The sequence below is a fragment of the Choristoneura fumiferana genome, chromosome 30, assembly GCF_025370935.1.
Source record: "Choristoneura fumiferana chromosome 30, NRCan_CFum_1, whole genome shotgun sequence".
Taxonomy (NCBI): domain Eukaryota; kingdom Metazoa; phylum Arthropoda; class Insecta; order Lepidoptera; family Tortricidae; genus Choristoneura; species Choristoneura fumiferana.
This window is the reverse complement of record NC_133501.1, coordinates 260,511-279,044: the sequence shown is the minus strand read 5'-3', so window position 1 is coordinate 279,044 and position 18,534 is coordinate 260,511. Positions and strand designations below refer to the sequence as shown.

The following is an 18,534-nucleotide window of genomic DNA, read 5'->3' as shown; positions in this document are numbered from 1 at the left end:
GAGGCCTGTGCCCAGCAGTGGGACGTATATAGGCTGGGATGATGAAGATCGATTTGTCATCCCCGAAAACCCCTACATACCAAAGCAAGAGTGCAACGTGGTCGAAACTTCGAGGTAAATATTGCTCTTGTCTCCCGTTTATTGCATTTAACTAGGAGTGAAAATAACGAAAGTTTTAAACGTTATTTAACAAGTAACTGTATGTGTTGCAGCTGGAGACGGCAGCCATGCTCCATCGACAACAATTGCAGCAGCAACAAAAGCAGCAGCAACAAATGCAGCACCAGCAGCAAATGCAACAGCAACAGTTGCAGCAAAAGCTCGTGCAGCTCGCCGGCAATGACAAGATGGACCAGGAGGCGTTCATCAGGGGTTGTACGTTGTTTTACATACATTTTAATAGAATTTCTTTTAGCAGAATTGGTTTTCTCATATTATCGTTTCATAGAATAATCAATACGCAGAACACTTACTTTGAAGAAATTTTAATCATTGATATTTGTTAGTAATAAATTGTTTAAATATTAATTTTTTGAATCAGGCGTTATTTGCGGAGGCGTTATTTCCTAATCAATGAACCTCAAATGAATGTCGTTGTTTAAATATTCATATCATAGAACAACAAATCAAATATTCTTATTCTCATCGATATTATTTAGTTAATATAAAACTTATCACCAAGAAAAACATTAAATTCGTTTTCTGGTGAGGCCGCAGTTCTAACCTAACCTTACCTACTTTTCTGGTAGCGATTTTTAACCTATTCTGACGTATTGTACCCAACAAATAATATTTGTTAAAAAATAAATCTGTAATTTGATAAGTTTGTTGAATAAAAATATGAGACGTCATGCGACGTTTTTTAGCACGGTGTGACGTCACGGGCGTCTCTCTCGAACTTCGACGCGCTTCTTCTCTCGCTCTCGCTTCATCTTTGTCATTTTTTGTTTGATATATAGCGTGTATTTTTGATGCTACCTCAAACTGTAACCAGACAAAGATTTAAGTGCTGAGAACCGATGTCAAAACAAATTGTTGATTTAAAATTAACTATCAGAGCATAATTATTTTTTGCAAGATTTTCAAGCAGCAATGTAATGCGTACAATAATTTGATACGAGAGAGAAACGTTCTGTGACAGCTGTCACGTCAGCAAATGCGAAGTTTTGAATAAAAACAAAGCAGTATACATTGATAGCTAATTAATGTTGTAAGGAATATAATATATATATTTTTTAAGTATTTTTTTTTAACTAAAACATAATAAAATGTGATTAATATTTCACTAACTACCCTTAAAGTTTGAGGTAGTATCAAACAACCGTACATAAATATCTGATACGACTCTATTTCTACGGCCGGGAGGACGTGTCAGATATTGTTGCACGCTCCGCTGTGGCAGATATTAATGCTGGTGACTGTACAAGAAGATAAGTGTCCAATATTTTGTGACTATCTAAGACACAGACAGATAGAAAAAAAAATACTCCGAAGACTACTCTGTTTCTACGGGAGGTGAAAGAAAAAACTTACTATGGGCAACCTTTCACATGTATCTCTCAATGTCATTCTAAAACAATGTATCAACAAGTTTTATTGCCTTGAGTGACCACTAACACGTACGGGCGTACTTTGAAAATTTGGACTAGTAACAAATGTGCATCGGACAAAATATATTCTTCTTCAATGTTCGTTTTTCGCCTGCCGTAGAAACAGAGTATATACAATTATAACTCAAAGTTCGTTTGACAGTCTCTTTAGGAGCGAACGCTGGAGTGAACGTCCGGCGTGCAGAATCCGACCCCGTGCAACTGTTACACAACGGAAGACATCTGACTGGTAAGTTTACAGTATTATGGTTGTAGTGAATACAGTGAATTTCTCATGCTACTTCAGTTGCCATCAAGACTGCTTAGGGGAGGATCGCATCGAAAGAATAATACATAATAATAGATAGAGAGTGGTTAACGCCTAAGTTAAGGTTTTATTAGATTTTTGTTTACGCTACATATTGTATAATGTGATCGTAGCGGTTATTAATATTATCTTGCTTCCGCGATTAGTGTCAGTTACGAGCGTTTATACCTGCTGAGCTGGCAACGTTGCATTTTTGTTAGTTTTTCTCGATTATTCCATAAAAATTGAATGAAAATTAAAAATGTGGTCTGATAGAAGTGTTCTTAATAAGTTAATGTGTCTACCCCAATAATTATGCGTGATACATTTATTTTCTTTAGAAACAGTTAATAAACATTTTTTTCATTTCTAAAGAACTTATAAAGTCCACACTTTAGAGTCATTGGACTAATGACTCTCCTTGAGTTGTTGGTACTCATATGCGGTGGTGATCATTTTGCCAACAGATGACCCGCTTGCTCGTTTTCTTCTCATAATAAAAATCTAAACAAGTTTAGCCGTTTTGAAATGCAATGAAATTAAAATTTATTGCGTATGTGTTAACCTCTTCACCGCCAGAGTCATGCAGTCGTGACAGCCAATGTAATGCCACACACGCCACGGTCATACATGACCAACATTCAACTCGAAATTAATCTTTCTGCAATGGAATTAAAAATCAAGTTGATTTGTCACTGGTTTTTCTGTGGCGTACAGAGCACGTCACTACATTTGTTTTGTGGCGGTGAAGAGGTTAAGGTTTTACGCCGCTTGTAGACGTCTGCTGTTTTCACCGGACAACGGACCGTTTTTTGCCGGAGTTCCGGTTTTGTATGGCTTACAATGAATGTGTGTATACACCGGACACTTGTCCGGCGACGAAGCCATACGACACCGCAAAAAGCGGTCCGTTGTGTAGTGAAAGCAACGGACGTCTACAAGCGGCCTTAGGCAGTTGTCTCACCGCCGGCGAGGAGGCTATCGACTATTTTGTCGCTCAAGAAACGAACAAAAGATATAAGATCCTGTGTGAGTAAAAGAGACATATATATTAATAGTTGATCGCTGGCGGTTCACACTGCCGGCGAGAACTCGCTCTTACATCTTTTGTCGCAGCGACAAGAGCTATAAAACTCGCTGAGCAATAAAACTAGCTCGGCGATACTCGCTCAGCGCTGTTAGCTTGGCGGCCGCCCGGCTCGAGCGAATGGAGCGAGTAATCGCCCGTCGTGCTCGAACACTCGCTTTTCACTGCTCGCCCACTCGTTTCTAGTTACTCGCTCTGCTCGCTTCTCGCTCATCGTCGGCGGTGGGACAAGTGCCTTTGCGTCGAAGTGTGAGGAACATGCTAACGTTTTTCTTACAGTGCTGAACGCATGCGCGGAGCCGCCGGCGCCGGCCGCGGAGCCCCGCAAGCAGACCTGGGAACAGGCGCTGGCGCACATCAACCAGCTCGCTAAGGGCGGGAACAAGGAGAAGGTATGTACGACTGCCCGAACATATAGTGTAGTCGGGGTTGGACCGAGCATGGTCAGCCGAGGGATGCGAGTTCAAGTCGCGGCCAGCGCGCCGGATGTATTTATTTTTTGTTTGATAAGCCGAGTTTAGACTTGCAAGAGAAATCGTGCAAGTTGAATACAGTATTTGACAACTACTGAATTTTCCATATCTTAATAAACCCCCTTGCATACGTGGTTTTTCAGATTTTGATTTTCAGAAAGTAAGCTTTCATGCACATAAAATACAAAAATGTGAATATGTAAATATATATATACAGACAGTGTTTAGCGAAGACAACACTTAAATCGGTTGAAAATTGCATTTATAGCGATTTTTTGAAAAATCTATATACCTGTCTCTTTCTCAAACGCTTTTCTCTATGCGGCAAGTATGGCGGTACTGGCGTGTGACGTCACATGCCAGTATGTCTTTCGCTGTCTAATCTTGAATTTTAAACCTTTATAACTTTGTTTTTTGTAAAGGTAGCTTAAAAATTGTTTCTCTATTCGATAACAGGCATTGTGTAGTTTTAATTTATAAAACATATACAAAATAGTCAAATACCATATTACATTGCGAGGCCGTACGATTGTCAATTGAGGCAACAACGCACGATTTTTCTTGCAAGTCTAAACTCGGCTTTATAAAATCTTTAGACTTGGTCTATTGGACTGTGGGCTTGGTTTCCTGTATAAAAAACATTATTGTACCTTTAGTAAGTCTGCTAGATTATCAGACAATGATGGCCACGTGTTTTTTCATTTGTTGTTTGATCGGCAAATGAAAAAAGTTACAAAGATGCAGGCGTGTCAAATTGCGTGAGATCGGAGTTACGTGCACGTGTCAAAAAATATGGCCAGTTAATGTTCCGCGTAACGTCACGCCGAGCAACACTGCACGGAAATTTAATTTTTATTATGTTTCATTAACAATACGTGTCCTATTTTTTGCTGACAATGTTTCACTTGCTGGTTTGCCGTCCTAATAAATATAAAAAAAAACTTGTATCTTGTGTTTCAGAAAAAGCAAAAAGAGCAAGAGAAGGCAGCTAAAGCTGGGCCGAAGCCGAAAGAGCCGCAGCGGTCGCAATCGCTCCCAGACAGCCAGCCGCTGTCAAAGAAGCAGCGGAAACTGCTAGCTAAACAACAGGTAGTGTAGCAGGGCTACTACGAAACTCGAAGTTCGTGTCGTGCGGTCTCTCTGACACTAATACTATTTAATACGAGAGCGAGAGGGACCGCACGACACGAACTTCGAATTTCTAGTTTCGTAGTAGCCCTGCAGACCAGCCGTATTGCCGAACGCTCGAGCGTGAGCGGTCCCATTTCACCATCCCTTTCTAACCTCATGCTGTAACGTGTGACAGAAAGAAGTTGTGAAAACCATTGTCGTTTCAAGTGTGTTGCACGATAAGGCCGGATCATGGTGCCGGGACTCGCATCTATTTCCACCTTCCGCTGCAAAGAGTTAGTATCAGTTCTAAAAAGGAACTGGTCCGAACCTGTTTGTGTCGGAAACTATAAAAAAACATGGGTCAAGTGAGAGCTGCGTCAAGGCGCGTAGCAACTCAGCCACGCGGAATAGGAGCTCCGCGCGGGGCTCCCTCGACTTTCGATCATAGAATTAAAATTGACGAACCGGGAAATACGAACAGAGACTGACTAAACATTGGGGGAACTTTTTATACTACTTACTACTTAGACCAGTCGCTTCTTTGTCCGCTTGCTACTTAGACCCGTTTCGTCTTAGACCACTACTTAGAACAGCTGCTTTTTAGAGCAAGGGATACTTAACCCCTTCAAGTGGAGTAGATTCCATTTAAGTCGCTAAGCCGAAAATCCATACTTATATTATAAATGCGAAAGTGTGTGTGTTATATGTTTGTCCGTCATTCACGTCGAAACGGAGCGACGGATTGACGTGATTTTTTGCATAGAAATTTATTTATTATATAAATTTATGGGCCAGAAAGTGACATAGGCTACTTTTTAAATTAAATAATTATCTTGATAATTTTTTCTTCTTTGTGACAATTAATTTGGTGAACCATCTGCTCGTTTGTCTGCTATTTCATTTAAAAAAAAAAACGAATAATTGTAGCACCATGTAGCCTGACCTTAAGATCCAGGGTTGTGGGCTAGCCGTTGATGTGTCAATCACTTTGTTATTCAGATGTTTGAAACTTTTTTCAGGCCGAAGAGGAAGAGCGGAAGAGACAGCAACAGCTCCAAAAGCAAGAAGCCAAAGGCAAGAAGGAGAAGGAAAAGAAAGCGGAGCCGCCCAAAGTGGAACCGAAGAAGGCTGAGAAAAAAGACAATAAGAAACCCGAGCTGACTAAGAAGGAGGAGAAGAAAGAGAAAAAGAAACAAGAGAAGCTAAAGGAGCAAAAACAGGAGAAGGCTGGTGAGAGCTGTTATAGTAATGGAAATATTTGTTGCATAAGACCGTCTGTCGCTTAATCTGTCATCTCCCAGAATAAAAGGATCGAAGGATTTTGGGCACAAATTTGTGCCTCTGGGAGAGGACAGGTTAAGGTGAGATAAAAATCCATCAATGGCAATATATAAAATCTCCGTTCCTCTTCAGTGGACAGGGAATCGGTAACTTACTTAAATTCATACAAAACCCGGAAGCGGGGTGAATTTGTTTTTGTGGTGTTATTTTTTATGGCACAGAAAAATGACTGTTCCAACCTAAGACATTTTTAGTAATTTCGAATGCCTCCATTTTGTTTCTGTGGCAAGAAAGACGCTTCATAATTATTTCATTTGGTCCATACACATTAAACCATCCAAAATAAAAGATTTTGATTACAAATTAACGCTCATTGGGGCAATATTGACTCGTGACTTTTAAATTCTGGGATTTTTCCTAAATTTTTTCAATTTAAGAAAAATATATCAAATTTCGGCTAAGACATAAATGAACTAAAAGAGTTTCCATGCTCACCCGCGACCTTACGATAGCTAAGCTTATGCAAATATGCGTGTTCATGCAGTTCCTCCACCTCCACACTGTAAGAACACGCACAAATCACACAAACCCATCTATCACCATCACCACACTACACTGACGCGTTTCGAACTCAACCAGAGCTCATCTTCAGAGTGACACAACCGTACACCATGCTTCCAGTTGTTAGACAAGACATCATCATCATCCATCATCCCAGCCTATATACGTCCCACTGCAGGGCAGAGGCCTCCTCTCAGAACAAGAGGGCTTGGGCCCAGTGCGGATTGGGAACTTCACACGCACCATTGAATTGCTTCGCAGGTTTGTGCAGGTTTCCTCACGATGTTTTCCTTCACCACAAAGCTCGTGGTAAATCTCAAATGTAATTCCGCACATGAATTTCGAAAAACTCAGAGGTGCGAGCCGGGGTTTGAATCCACGACCCTCTGCTTGAGAGGCGATAGGTCAAACCACTAGGCCACCACGGCCTCACAGACAAGACATAAATGGCTAAAAATGTTCAAAAATACCTCGGCTATCACCCCCTTAAAGCTTTGCACGTAGCTACCAAACATCCTGTATATATGTATATACAAGAATTGCTCGTTTAAAGGTATTAGATAGATAGATTAGCGTTAGCGAGATGATGGTATCACAGAATATATAATAGTGCTCCGAAGTTCGAATTATGATCTTCGAAGTATAGGATCTGGTACTAAATAAATAACTTCTCTGGAGATATTCCAAAACAATGTTTTTTTTTTTGCAGTCCCACCACCACCACCACCACACGGCCAAGCAGACGAAGCAGCAGAAGAAAGAGAAAAAAGAACAGCAGTCGAATAAGCCGCATGTCATCAACATAACAGCCGATACCACCATAGAGGTCGTCAGCAAAAAGGTATTTATATAATATAGTATAACCCGCATTAAGGGTTTATTTTGTTTGTTAGCAACAAGTCCATTTTGTTTGTAAGAACAAACTACAATCAATGTTTCTACAATGTATGATTTATACAGTAAGTTGAGTTTCGAAATTAAAGCTTTTTTAATAATGTTACAGCAAGGGATTAAATGAATGGAATAAATGCGCTAGAAGCTCGGCGTGCTCTTAAATAAAAGCTTGTAAAAAATATATCAAAGCTAGCTGTTTCCTGGGACTCTGTCCGCGCAGAATTCGTATATCGCTATTCCGCGGGAATTTCCCGTAATAAAAACTATCTTATGTTCTTCCCCGGGACTCACACTATCCTTATACCGAATTTCATCTAAATCGGTTTAGTGGTTTAGACATGATGAGGTAATAAATATCAGTGGGACGATAGAAGTATGTAGGAAACGTGTTCTTTTTCGGCACTCTCGGCACCTCTGGCTAAGTTTTTGGTCCCACTGGTTTCTGTTCTAATTGAGTCATCTGGTCTTAGACGCAGTGCGCGGAGCCCGAGGCGCCTTCAGGCTGCAGCATCATGCAGCAGCTGAGCTGCGGCGTGCAGGTGTCCGAGCTGCGGCTGCCGCCCGGCATCACGCTCACCAGGGTCCCGCCCGGCGACCACAGGGAGCCCGCGCCCATCAAGTCTGTGGTCAGTACATGGGGCGGCATGTGACTGCCAAGCGACCATCGCTGACCTAGCTTTGTTTTTGATAATACCTATTGCTCCGGCAAACCATTGCAATCAATGAGGGCTATCGTTTTTTGTCTCACTAGATGGCGCACTGTTGCGTGAGGTTTTTAAGTATGGCTTTCAAAGTCTGTTATTACGGGCGTGAAAACAAAAGAAAAGTTTAGATTAAAATCATATTTAATACAACTTAAAACTGTACCATAAAAATATCGAGCATGCCACAGTGTTGCATAGTCCCCGTTTTGTTCGGAAAAAAGGGAGGACAAAGGTTTCCAAAAGACAAAACTGTCTCAAAACACAGACATTCATTGCCCCGGAACGCATATTTGCCATAATTAATTTCAGATATTGCAAAATATTCACAAAATTATTCTAATTATAAATAAACCCGCGTAGCTCACCCAAAAACTATGAGATTTGACATTTCGGAGACCTCACGCTACACTAGCGCCTCTATTGACGAATTCATTCGCGATAGCCCTCATTACATCGCCCGGCCATAAAGATTGCACATCGGTTTTTGGAAAGAGTCTCGGCTGATTTCGGCTTCGTACAGCGTTGTCACACACTACAATACAATACAAAGACTCTTTATTGTACACCAGACACAGTAAGTGATACAGAAAACAGATACACAGAGAAAAAAATACAAAGTGAGCAATAGGCGGCCTTATCGCTTAAGAGCGATCTCTTCCAGACAACCTACTACTACCTACCGACTACTTATGTGACGTTTGTCAGTCGTTGTACAGGTGCAATAGAGTACGGACGCATTTAGATGAAAATATATAATAAAGTGTTATTGAAACCCCCAAGACTTTAAATTGTACGATGGCATTTTTAGGAAAAAGAGGGAACTATCCTTTTTCTAGTAGTTGCAACAGCTCTCTATAGATATCCGAAGTTTACACGTTATTAATTTGACGTAAACTAATTAAGTCCATAAAGGTGCAGTATTTATTTGATATAAAACGTCACTATATAATTATGATGATTGATGAACTGCCAGTGTTCGGAAGTCTTCGTGAACTGCGAATTGTCTTTTTCCGAAGACCGATGTGCAATCTTTATCGCAGGGTAGTATAGCCATGTTTGTCTGTTTCAGCCCCTGTGGAAGGCGGGAGCTCTGGCGGCGGCGCCGACGCCGGTGGCGCGCCCGCAGCCCGTCATCAACGCTGATCCATCCATGATGATGTTCCACGCAGCGCAGCCAGGTCAGTCTACGTTGTATCAGCCAGCGAAAAGAATTAATGTCATACAAGACAGCCTGTATAATGATGTGTTGTGCGACGGTGTGTAAATGCGTGCCCGAGAGAATAGATAATAGCAAGCAATTGTTTTATGTGTTCAAATGTATCTTCATTGTTTTACAAACCGAGTTTTAGAATATTTGTTTTTATATTAAGGGGCTAACCGAGGTTTTCATCGATTTTGACAAGTTTTGAATCGTATCTCCTACTTTTGCACTACAGATAGAAACGGCTATCGGTTCTCCAATCTTTTATCTCCATTTTTGTCTACCGGATTTTGATAAAAATGAATACTTAATTTTGTATGTTTTTTCTTTTTAAATATTGTCTGACACTTCAATCAAACTTCAATCGCTCGGCGTATCTTCCTTATTTTTCAACAGATATTGATGAGTTTTACGTCATTCGTAGTAAGTTTATAAATATTTTGGGGCTGTTTCACGATCCTTTGATTAGTGTTAAGTGACGGTTAAATGTGATGCCGTCTCTATTTGTTTTGTTCGAATAGACGGAGACGGCATCACATTTAACCGTCACTTAACACTAATCAATGGATCGTGAAACAGCCCCTTAGAGAAAGATTGTGTCCCATGCTTATTCCCTATTCATGAACCGGTCTAGCAACATCACGTGTCCGGCCACAACATGCAAGGCGCATACCGTGCTTTGTCTGTGACGAGCCGGCCCCGATACGAACCGGTGTTAATCGTAGCAGGAAATAAATGCAAACAACATCAATACGTTGACTAAACATTAGTATTTATCTCTCTTTTACAGAACCTCCAAAAACAATAATCGTCCCCGAACCAGCACCGCAGCCAGGCCGCTCGAAGAAAGCCAAAAAGAAGGCGAAAAAGGCCGCCGCGGCAGCCGAAGCCGAGCCCAAGACCGACGGCACTAAGATGGTCACCCTGCGCAACCCCATGTTCCACCCCAACCTACCGCCAGCCGCGAACCCGGTCAAAAAACCAGAAATCAGAATCCCCGACCCTATACCCATGCCACCCAACGCTTGCCAAGCAACAATAACACCGACTTCCAACGGAATGTACACTATAAGGAATCCATTGATGAGCATGATGCACCAGCAAAGCATGCTCGGTATGAATCAGCCGCAGATGCCCATGTACAATCAGCAGTACAACTACACCAATCCGAACACTTACACGCCTGTGCAGACTGTACCCAACCCTCAAGCTTACGTTTTGGATCCCTCCCGCAACTCGCCAAAGCAAGACGAGTTCCAAAACAGAATCATGAACTTGGCATCCTTTACTCAAAAGAACGACGAAGGATACTCCCTCTTTAAAACAAACGAGGATAGTCAACAGAGAAATTTTCTAACGCCAGAATATTATGTAGAAAATTCTAGCCCGAAACCTGTGGTCTCCCCGAATCCTATAGGCACCCGACCGACCAATGACGCCAATAGATCGTTCGATTCGAACGATTCTTCGTTATTCGCCAATCCAGTGAGACCAGAACCTATTGGTACACCTTTAAAGCAAGAGAATGACTATGCAGGTCTTTATACTCCATTCGGGCAGGAGGATAGGAATGTGTTCAGAAATGCCCTGTTCAATGATAAGAATGTGCCCAATTATGGGTATGATGATGGGCATTTGGTGAACGGGGATCCGCTACCGTACTTTCAGAGGTTGAGGGTTGGCTCCAAGCTGAATAATGAAGTGACTATACACCATGTGACCGAGTCGAAGTTTTATAAAGGACAGGTGAGGTTTTACTGTACAGTCGAGTGCAAAAATATGTTACTACGGCCTTATTGCGTCGGAATAAGGGTACTTATTTTGGAAACTTTGAATAAGTTCATATTTTTACACTTGACTATATATATTTTTTTCATAGTCATACATAGTCTAATAGTTTATTTCCGTTTATGTGGTATGAAAGATATAATATCCCTCATTATTATTAGCCCTCTTGTTCTGAGAGGAAGCCTGTGCCCAGCAGTGGGACGTATATAGGCTGGGTTGAAAGATAAAGGGTGACAATCCAAATGGGTCAGTAGGGAGAAGTCAGGAACTGAGAGATAGCGACATCTGTTCTTATCTTAGGAACAATGGCGTCGATTTTAGAGTAATTAAAAATGGCATTCGTTTGTTACGTTTGTGGCATTCGTACGTTTGTGGCATTCGTTTAACCTTTATATCGAACCTGGTCATAATCTCTGTAAACAATATTATAAATTCTGCACATTTTTTTATTGTTTTTTGTTGATGGTGAGAATCATACACTTATGATTTGAAAAGAAACACATTTTACAAGCTTTTCTTTAACTTGCAATGTATGTACATATATATGTTATGTATGTATGTAAGGGGCAAATCTTGCAAGCTAAATGTGACGTACTTCTAAGCGGAAGTTATCCAATCATAATTTTCTTGTGTTATTACAGGATATGCCGGCGGGTGAGTTGCGCGACGAGTCGCTGTTCTCCCGCCCGTGGCCCGCCTCCTACCCACCGAACCCTCCCGGTAAGCCCCTAGGCATCCCCACTCACTAGGGGGTGAGTCCGACACCATTTTGAAACTTATACAACTTTTTGAGCTATACAAAAACACTTGAACTAAAACGATTACTTTGCTCACCCGCGACCTTATGATAGCTTTATGCAGCAAATGTGTGTTCATGCACCTCCGCCCAAGGACACAAATCACACAAACCCAACTGTCATCATCACCACGAAACTACTGTAAGGACTGAAGTTCCTTGGTACTTTTAAGATCACTATTTCAAGAGAGACACCTTCTACTGATTCTCTATTTTTGTCTAAACTTGTGCGATCTTAATATCTTGGCAGCTCTAGATCGATGTCCAAATTCTGTTTCGTTTCATATTTCAATCTCGATTCGAACATTAAAATATGAACAAACATCTTTTAGGCAGACAGTCCTATCCAACACTACACCGACGCGTTTCGAACTCGAGCAGAGTTCATCATCAGTGATGTGTTACGGGCTCAAATGTGTTTGTTGTGTCAGCGGGCGTCCCGGCAGCGGGGTCGCCGCTGTGCGCGGGCGCGGAGCCCGACGACGCGCGCTTCGGGCCCGTCGCGCGGCCCGCGCTTCTACACTACGATCGCTCAGGTACTATAGGCCTTTCCTTTAGATTCACTTCGACGACATTCATTTTGTCAACATCCTAGCTCGTCAGCAATCTCATTTCGTCCAGTGTCCTCTCGAACTTGACCACTTTTCCCAACCAGTCGTCTTAGGCAACTCGTCCACCTTCCTTTGATATGTAGTCACGTTGAAATTATTCTGTCCCCCCAACCAAATTATTCCAACGTCTGCCCCCAATGTTTTACTAAACTATGTATAAACAATTACTTGAATTGCTCTATTCTATGCAACAAATGTGTTTTCATGTAGTTTCTCCACCTCCTTACTGTAAGAACACACACACCCACATCACACAATCCCAACCATCACCACCACCACACTAAGCTGACACGTTTCGAACTCAACCAGTTCATCATCAGAGCAACAAAACCGTTCAACATGATGCCAGACTAACGAACCAAAACAATCATTTAAATTTGTCATCGAAAATACCCAAGTGCTCATTTTATGTTTTCAAATTGCCCACAAATATTTTACAAAATTCGATTGTCACTTAAAACTGCCTTCAAATTTTATTTATTTACTGTGAAGGCATGTTTTATTAATCCTAACAGTTTTGTAAAATTCAAATTCGAATATTTTATTATTGTAGATTGTGGGTACAGTCAAGTGCAAAAATAAGTATCTATTCGAACCACTCAAAAATATGTTACTACGGCCTTATTGCGTCAGAATAAGAGTCTGTGGTACATATTTTTACACTTGACTGTACATCACAGATAGTTGTTACAATTAGGTATTTTATAATCAAACCAGCACAGCCCGCCAGTAAATATATTTTTTTAATTTTTATTTAAATTCTTTATTTTTTTCATTTTATTGTTCAAATTAGACCTGTAGTAAGGGAGCAAAGTAATTGTTATCAGTTCATTAACCTGTAACGCACAATAAGTACTTTGACTTTGATGTGTTTTTGTTCGCAGAATAAACGGAGTTCGGTCAAAAATTTAGAAAACCATAAGACGAAACGAAGATAAAATCCAGACGCTTCCAGACGAATTAGAGTAAAATATCGGGATTCTAGAACCTTCGTAATCTAAAAGAAAACCCTCTTATTTATAAGTTTTTTTTATTAGAATCTGACTCAAAAAAAGTGTTTCGTCGCTATTTATAAGATTTGTAACTTGTTTGTACCGAACATTTTGTTCACAACCATTTCTCTATTTTCTATTCTTATTAATACTATTGCGTTGCAAAAATCATTTCGTTCATCAGATTTTCTCCTTCTTACATAACACTTTTCTTTCTATTAGACACTTTTGTATCTATCATCTACGAGTTATTTCCAGCTGGATTTTTCTCAATCCTCACTTACTTCGTGAGTGCGAATTACTATGAATGTGTTAGAGCCGGCTAGGATCATTCGAGCTTTTATTTCGTGGGCACATTTTTTTGAAATGGTACAGTACTTTCATTCTAGCATGGTGCGGGTGACACTTGATGCGCCGTTTCGTTTTACTAAAAGAAAAAGTTGCTGCGGTCTAAATATATGGAAGTATATGTCAGTTGTAGCCTGAATATGACTGGCGTGAAATATTTGAATATAAAGAACTATGTTATACGCAATAAATTTAACCTATCAGATTTTTATAATTAATTAATAAAATTCAAAGCACAATTAAGTGAATAAACGTAATATGCATGTAACGTAACACCAGAGACTCGTTTAGTGATGGGACCTAATGGATCTTGAATTATATCGGTACTTATTAATTGGTAAGTATCGAATATTCTTGCAAACTCCGTATAGCCTTACTTATTAAGGTGGCAAATAATATTCCCATCTAGAATTTCACTAATATTCTCATTAAAATTAGCGTAATAATCGGATTAATGATGACATTAATTATGATTAAGGTTTTAAATTATTATTTTTATCGACTCAAGTTTCGGCACTTTTACTCTTTAGTCTGTGATATTGATAGCTGTCACCCGCACCATGCTAAAATGAAAGCACTGTAGAAGATTTTGTTTCAGTTTCCATGTTATCTAGTAGAAGTGCAGGACGTCTACAACATATTCGAAAATGTCATCAAATTATAGAAAATTCATAAAAAAAGGTGACCACAGGCTGCAAACAACTGGGAAAAAGATTTTGTGAACAGGATTCAACTGGGAATAACTTACTACTAGTCAAATTACACCTATAGCAACCTTCCTTTTTTACGACAGGCGGGTAAATGGACAGTGACAAATTCCATAGTGATTTGTCATAGATTTAGGCAGGAATAAATAAACATGTTCAGATCTCTAGACAAGGTTAAAAAAATGTACCATCAGCCAAATATGTGGTGTACCACCCTAAAGTTGATAATCGTTTGCATGTCATAAAACAATAATGCCAATAGACGTGTCTGTCAACTTGAATGTTCGACTTTAGCGACATATTCATTTGATAGGAGCTTGTTTTAAAATTGATAGACCACTTATTTGGGTGATGGTAAGTCAATTTACTTTATTTTCTTACCTCTCGGTTAAGTTCTTGGTATCTAGCTTATGCATCAGATATTTGTGATGGGAGGTAACAATAATATTGAAACGTGTTTGGGGTGAAGTCACTGTCCTTTATAAGCGCGATATTCGTTCCCTAGAACGTCGAAATCGTAGATAAGTTTTACTCAGAATAAGGGCTCAAACAACTATTTAGGTTGGAGCAATAATTATATTAATTTTATTAGTATTAAATTAAGAGGGTTTACATTAGGGCGACGCCTCCAGTTCTTCAGTAAAGAGTAGAAATTTAATGTTTACTTGGGCTATGTACGCACTATGCGGTTAGCCGCGTAGTGTGTACGTAGCCTTATGTTTTGCTTGAATATGACAACAATTTTGTATGTAGAAATTAGGTCCTCTTTTGGTGTGGTAAATGTACGCTCTAGTAATTGTCGACATGGTATGTACGACAATAATATACGATCTGATAATTCATGTACCGAATACATAATAATATGTACATGAGGGCACGAATTATCTGCTCGCGCATTGTTGTTGACAATTACAGGGCGTAAAATAACCGCACCCTTCTACTCTTTACTGTCAAACAGTGGAAGCAAAAATTTATAATTTTCTAAAATATTGACATGTATATTGCGCAGCGTAGGACGTCCATCAAGATGGACGAATGACTTTTTAGAGCCGCGGGTTTACGGTGGATGCAGGCAGGCCGCTTCCAACCGTAGCAACTGGAGATCTATGTCCAACGGTGGACGTCCTACAGCTGATATAATAATAATGATGAAAATTTTGACATACACGATTATGACTTAATGATTATAATGACTTGACGAGTGCCGTTTTGTTTATTTATAAAACGAAGCGGCCTAATAATAAAGGATGCGTCTTAGCAACGACGTAGAATATGACATAGTCGCTGCCGGCTGAGCAGCTTGAAGCGTCGCAAATGCACATGTGCGTTTAAATACAAGATTGTGACAACGGCATAAGCACAGAAATGATAATAAGAGTAATAGAAATGTGATTGGTTTTTTGGAGTCTTTTTGTATTTTTTATTTCAACTCCAAATTTGTTACTTTTACGGGTATCCCGTGAAACCATATCGAAAATACAAACCGAGACATGGATGCACAGAAAAACCAGAAAAAGAGCCCAGCGCTGGGAATCGAACCCAGGTCCTCAGCAATCCGTGCTGCGTGCTATAACCCCTACACCACCGCTGGACAGCGCTGGTCTCTTTTTCTGGTTTTTCTGTGCATCCATGTCTCAGTTTGTATTTGCGATAATAGAAATGTTATGCGAGCTAAAAATGCGATCGCGCAAGTGTAAAAAGACATATATTTATTTCTCCAGCGCAGCCTATAATGACATAAAAACATTTGATGATGTCGAAAAGGAACTTGACTCAGCATTATGCTGCAACAGTCAACGTTATAAATAAGATTACTTTTGTACCTTGTCACTTTTTTATCAAATAGCTGGCAAACGAGCATACGGGTCACCTGATGGTAAGTGATCACCGCCACCCATGGACACGTACAGCATTATTAGAACTGCTTTACTGCAATTAATTGATAAGTACAGTTATCTATTAAAAGTTATAGAAAACAAAATAACTTTTGCTTATTAGTAACGGGAGAGGCGAAATGAGACATCGACTGTGGAAGGAGATACGCGATATAATTTCTATTAATCTTATTATTAGTTTTGTATAAATTTTAAACGCATGCCGCGTTCCCAGCTGGTGTACCTTAAACTATAGTATACACAAAGACGTGCGACAGACGGTGCAGTAAAACGTGCTCTCTCCCACTTGCAATGTTTATACGTGACGTCCCAAAGACGTAGATACGCATTGTTTTGCTGCGTATTAATTGGGTTATTTTAAATGTGACAAATATAAGTGATATATAATTTAGTTATGTAATAGTATAATCATTAGTTACGATTAACCCTTTAATATGGTGACTTGAAAACATTTTTGCAGCAATGACTCTAGCATATTGCATTTACTTGACAGTCTATTAAAGAAACTCTGTAACTGTTGTCTCTTAGACAACGGGCCAGAATAACTAACAAGAAAAAAAAAATGACCCACAAATACAGTGATTTATGGCACCGTCTGTCGCGAGTGTTTGTGAATAATAACTTATATTGACAGAACGAGCAACAAGTACCAGCTTGCACCGCTAGATGGCGTTTCTAGTACACAATTATGACTAGTGGCGCCACCTATGCTTCTCGTTCTACAAGTGTTGTAAGGGTTTTTATGAACGTGGATTTTAGTTTGTGCTACGATTATTATAAAAAGGCAGGTCACTTTTTATGTTTCAAGGAATTTGGAATTTGGCATAAGCGATAGTTGTAACTACTGATGGTTGGTACGTATGGTTATCGAACCATTTGTATTTTAACTCGCCTTAGAACGTTGCCGTACTAAGTTTCATAGAGTTGATATTCCTTCTATTCTTCCGTTTTAGTTGGAATCCTTCAGTTTACTTAAAGTAGATTGGAACTCGTTTCTCGAATGATACTGTTACCAGTTTATTTGCTTAAATGACTGGGCTAACAGTGTGCCATATGTGGAACATCAACTATGGAATACTTTGTCCTGTAAACATTTATGTATCCAACGCTGTGTCTAGGGTTAGCCTTGTGTTACGCTGGATGTGTGGGTTTTTTATCGTGTACCGTATGTGGAACACATGAACTGACATGTTTAACTGATATTTCTTTGACTCGACTAATGGAGGCTATCAGTGCCTTCACGTTCATTTAAACCCTTGTTGCGCTAAATAATGATTTTGACATTTGATTGGAATTTATGTAAGGAGTAAGCGAAATGTATCACTGCCGATCGCGGCGAGGTTGTAAGACGTAAGATATAAGTAAAATGTATATTATAGACGAGGATATGCCTTTTATTTTTCATCCCTTAAACTTACCTTAATAGGCTCCATTCCTGAAAATTATATAATTAGTCCACCGGTTAGTTAGTTAAAAAAATATCGGACACGTATTTTTTGTCATTAATTCATGGGCATAGCCGGTCAAAGCCTGGGGTTTCACAAGGGACATTTTGCGGAGTCTCTGCGACTTTTTACCCTCGATTGTGTTCGCGTGTCGACGCTCGCAGACTAGTACAGTCAACGTCATAAAATAAGTGATCCCTTTTGTACTTGTCACTCTAAGGTCATGTTTGAAATGCCATACCAAATTGTGTAACGACTGAAAGGGACAAGGTACAGAAATGATCACCTATTTATGGCGTTGACTGTACGCTAGTACATTCGCCATCAGATTTATCGTAGCGGCTAAGGTGTCCAAATATTTCTGAGCAAGAACAAATTTCAATAAATTCGGCACACTGTAAATACCATTTATATCAGCTATTGCAATTTTAGACTGGGACAGTGATTGTGAAATAAGGACCCGTATTGAAATCGCCCGTAGTGCCTTCAATGAGATGAGGAGGGTTCTTTGCAGTCGCAGCCTTAACTCGCCTCAATGTTATATATGGCCTATACTCTTTACGGATGTGAGGCTTGGACAATTAAAGCGGATCTCGGAAACGTATCGAAGCATTTGAAATGTGGGCCTATAGACGCCTGTGGCCATTAGCTGGACACATCGAGTGACCAACGTTGAAGTGCTACGCCGTGCTGGGAGGTCACGCCAACTAATGCAGACCATCAAAAAAAGAAAAGTTGCCTA

General features: G+C 40.0%; 1 protein-coding gene across 1 annotated transcript in view; it reads left to right on the top strand.

Annotated features, from left to right (window-relative positions):
* The window catches only part of LOC141444437 (uncharacterized), a 65,285-nt gene extending 47,554 nt beyond the window's left edge, over positions 1-17,731 (top strand). Inside the window, 13 exon segments of the mRNA XM_074109986.1 lie at positions 213-375; positions 1,753-1,839; positions 3,263-3,375; positions 4,417-4,545; positions 5,589-5,799; positions 5,983-5,996; positions 7,121-7,252; positions 7,776-7,931; positions 9,079-9,187; positions 10,001-10,956; positions 11,640-11,718; positions 12,226-12,330; positions 13,290-17,731. Of these exon segments, the coding sequence (XP_073966087.1) occupies positions 213-375; positions 1,753-1,839; positions 3,263-3,375; positions 4,417-4,545; positions 5,589-5,799; positions 5,983-5,996; positions 7,121-7,252; positions 7,776-7,931; positions 9,079-9,187; positions 10,001-10,956; positions 11,640-11,718; positions 12,226-12,330; positions 13,290-13,294 (2,259 nt within the window). The 3' untranslated portion in view covers positions 13,295-17,731.
* The last annotated feature ends 803 nt before the right edge of the window (positions 17,732-18,534 follow it).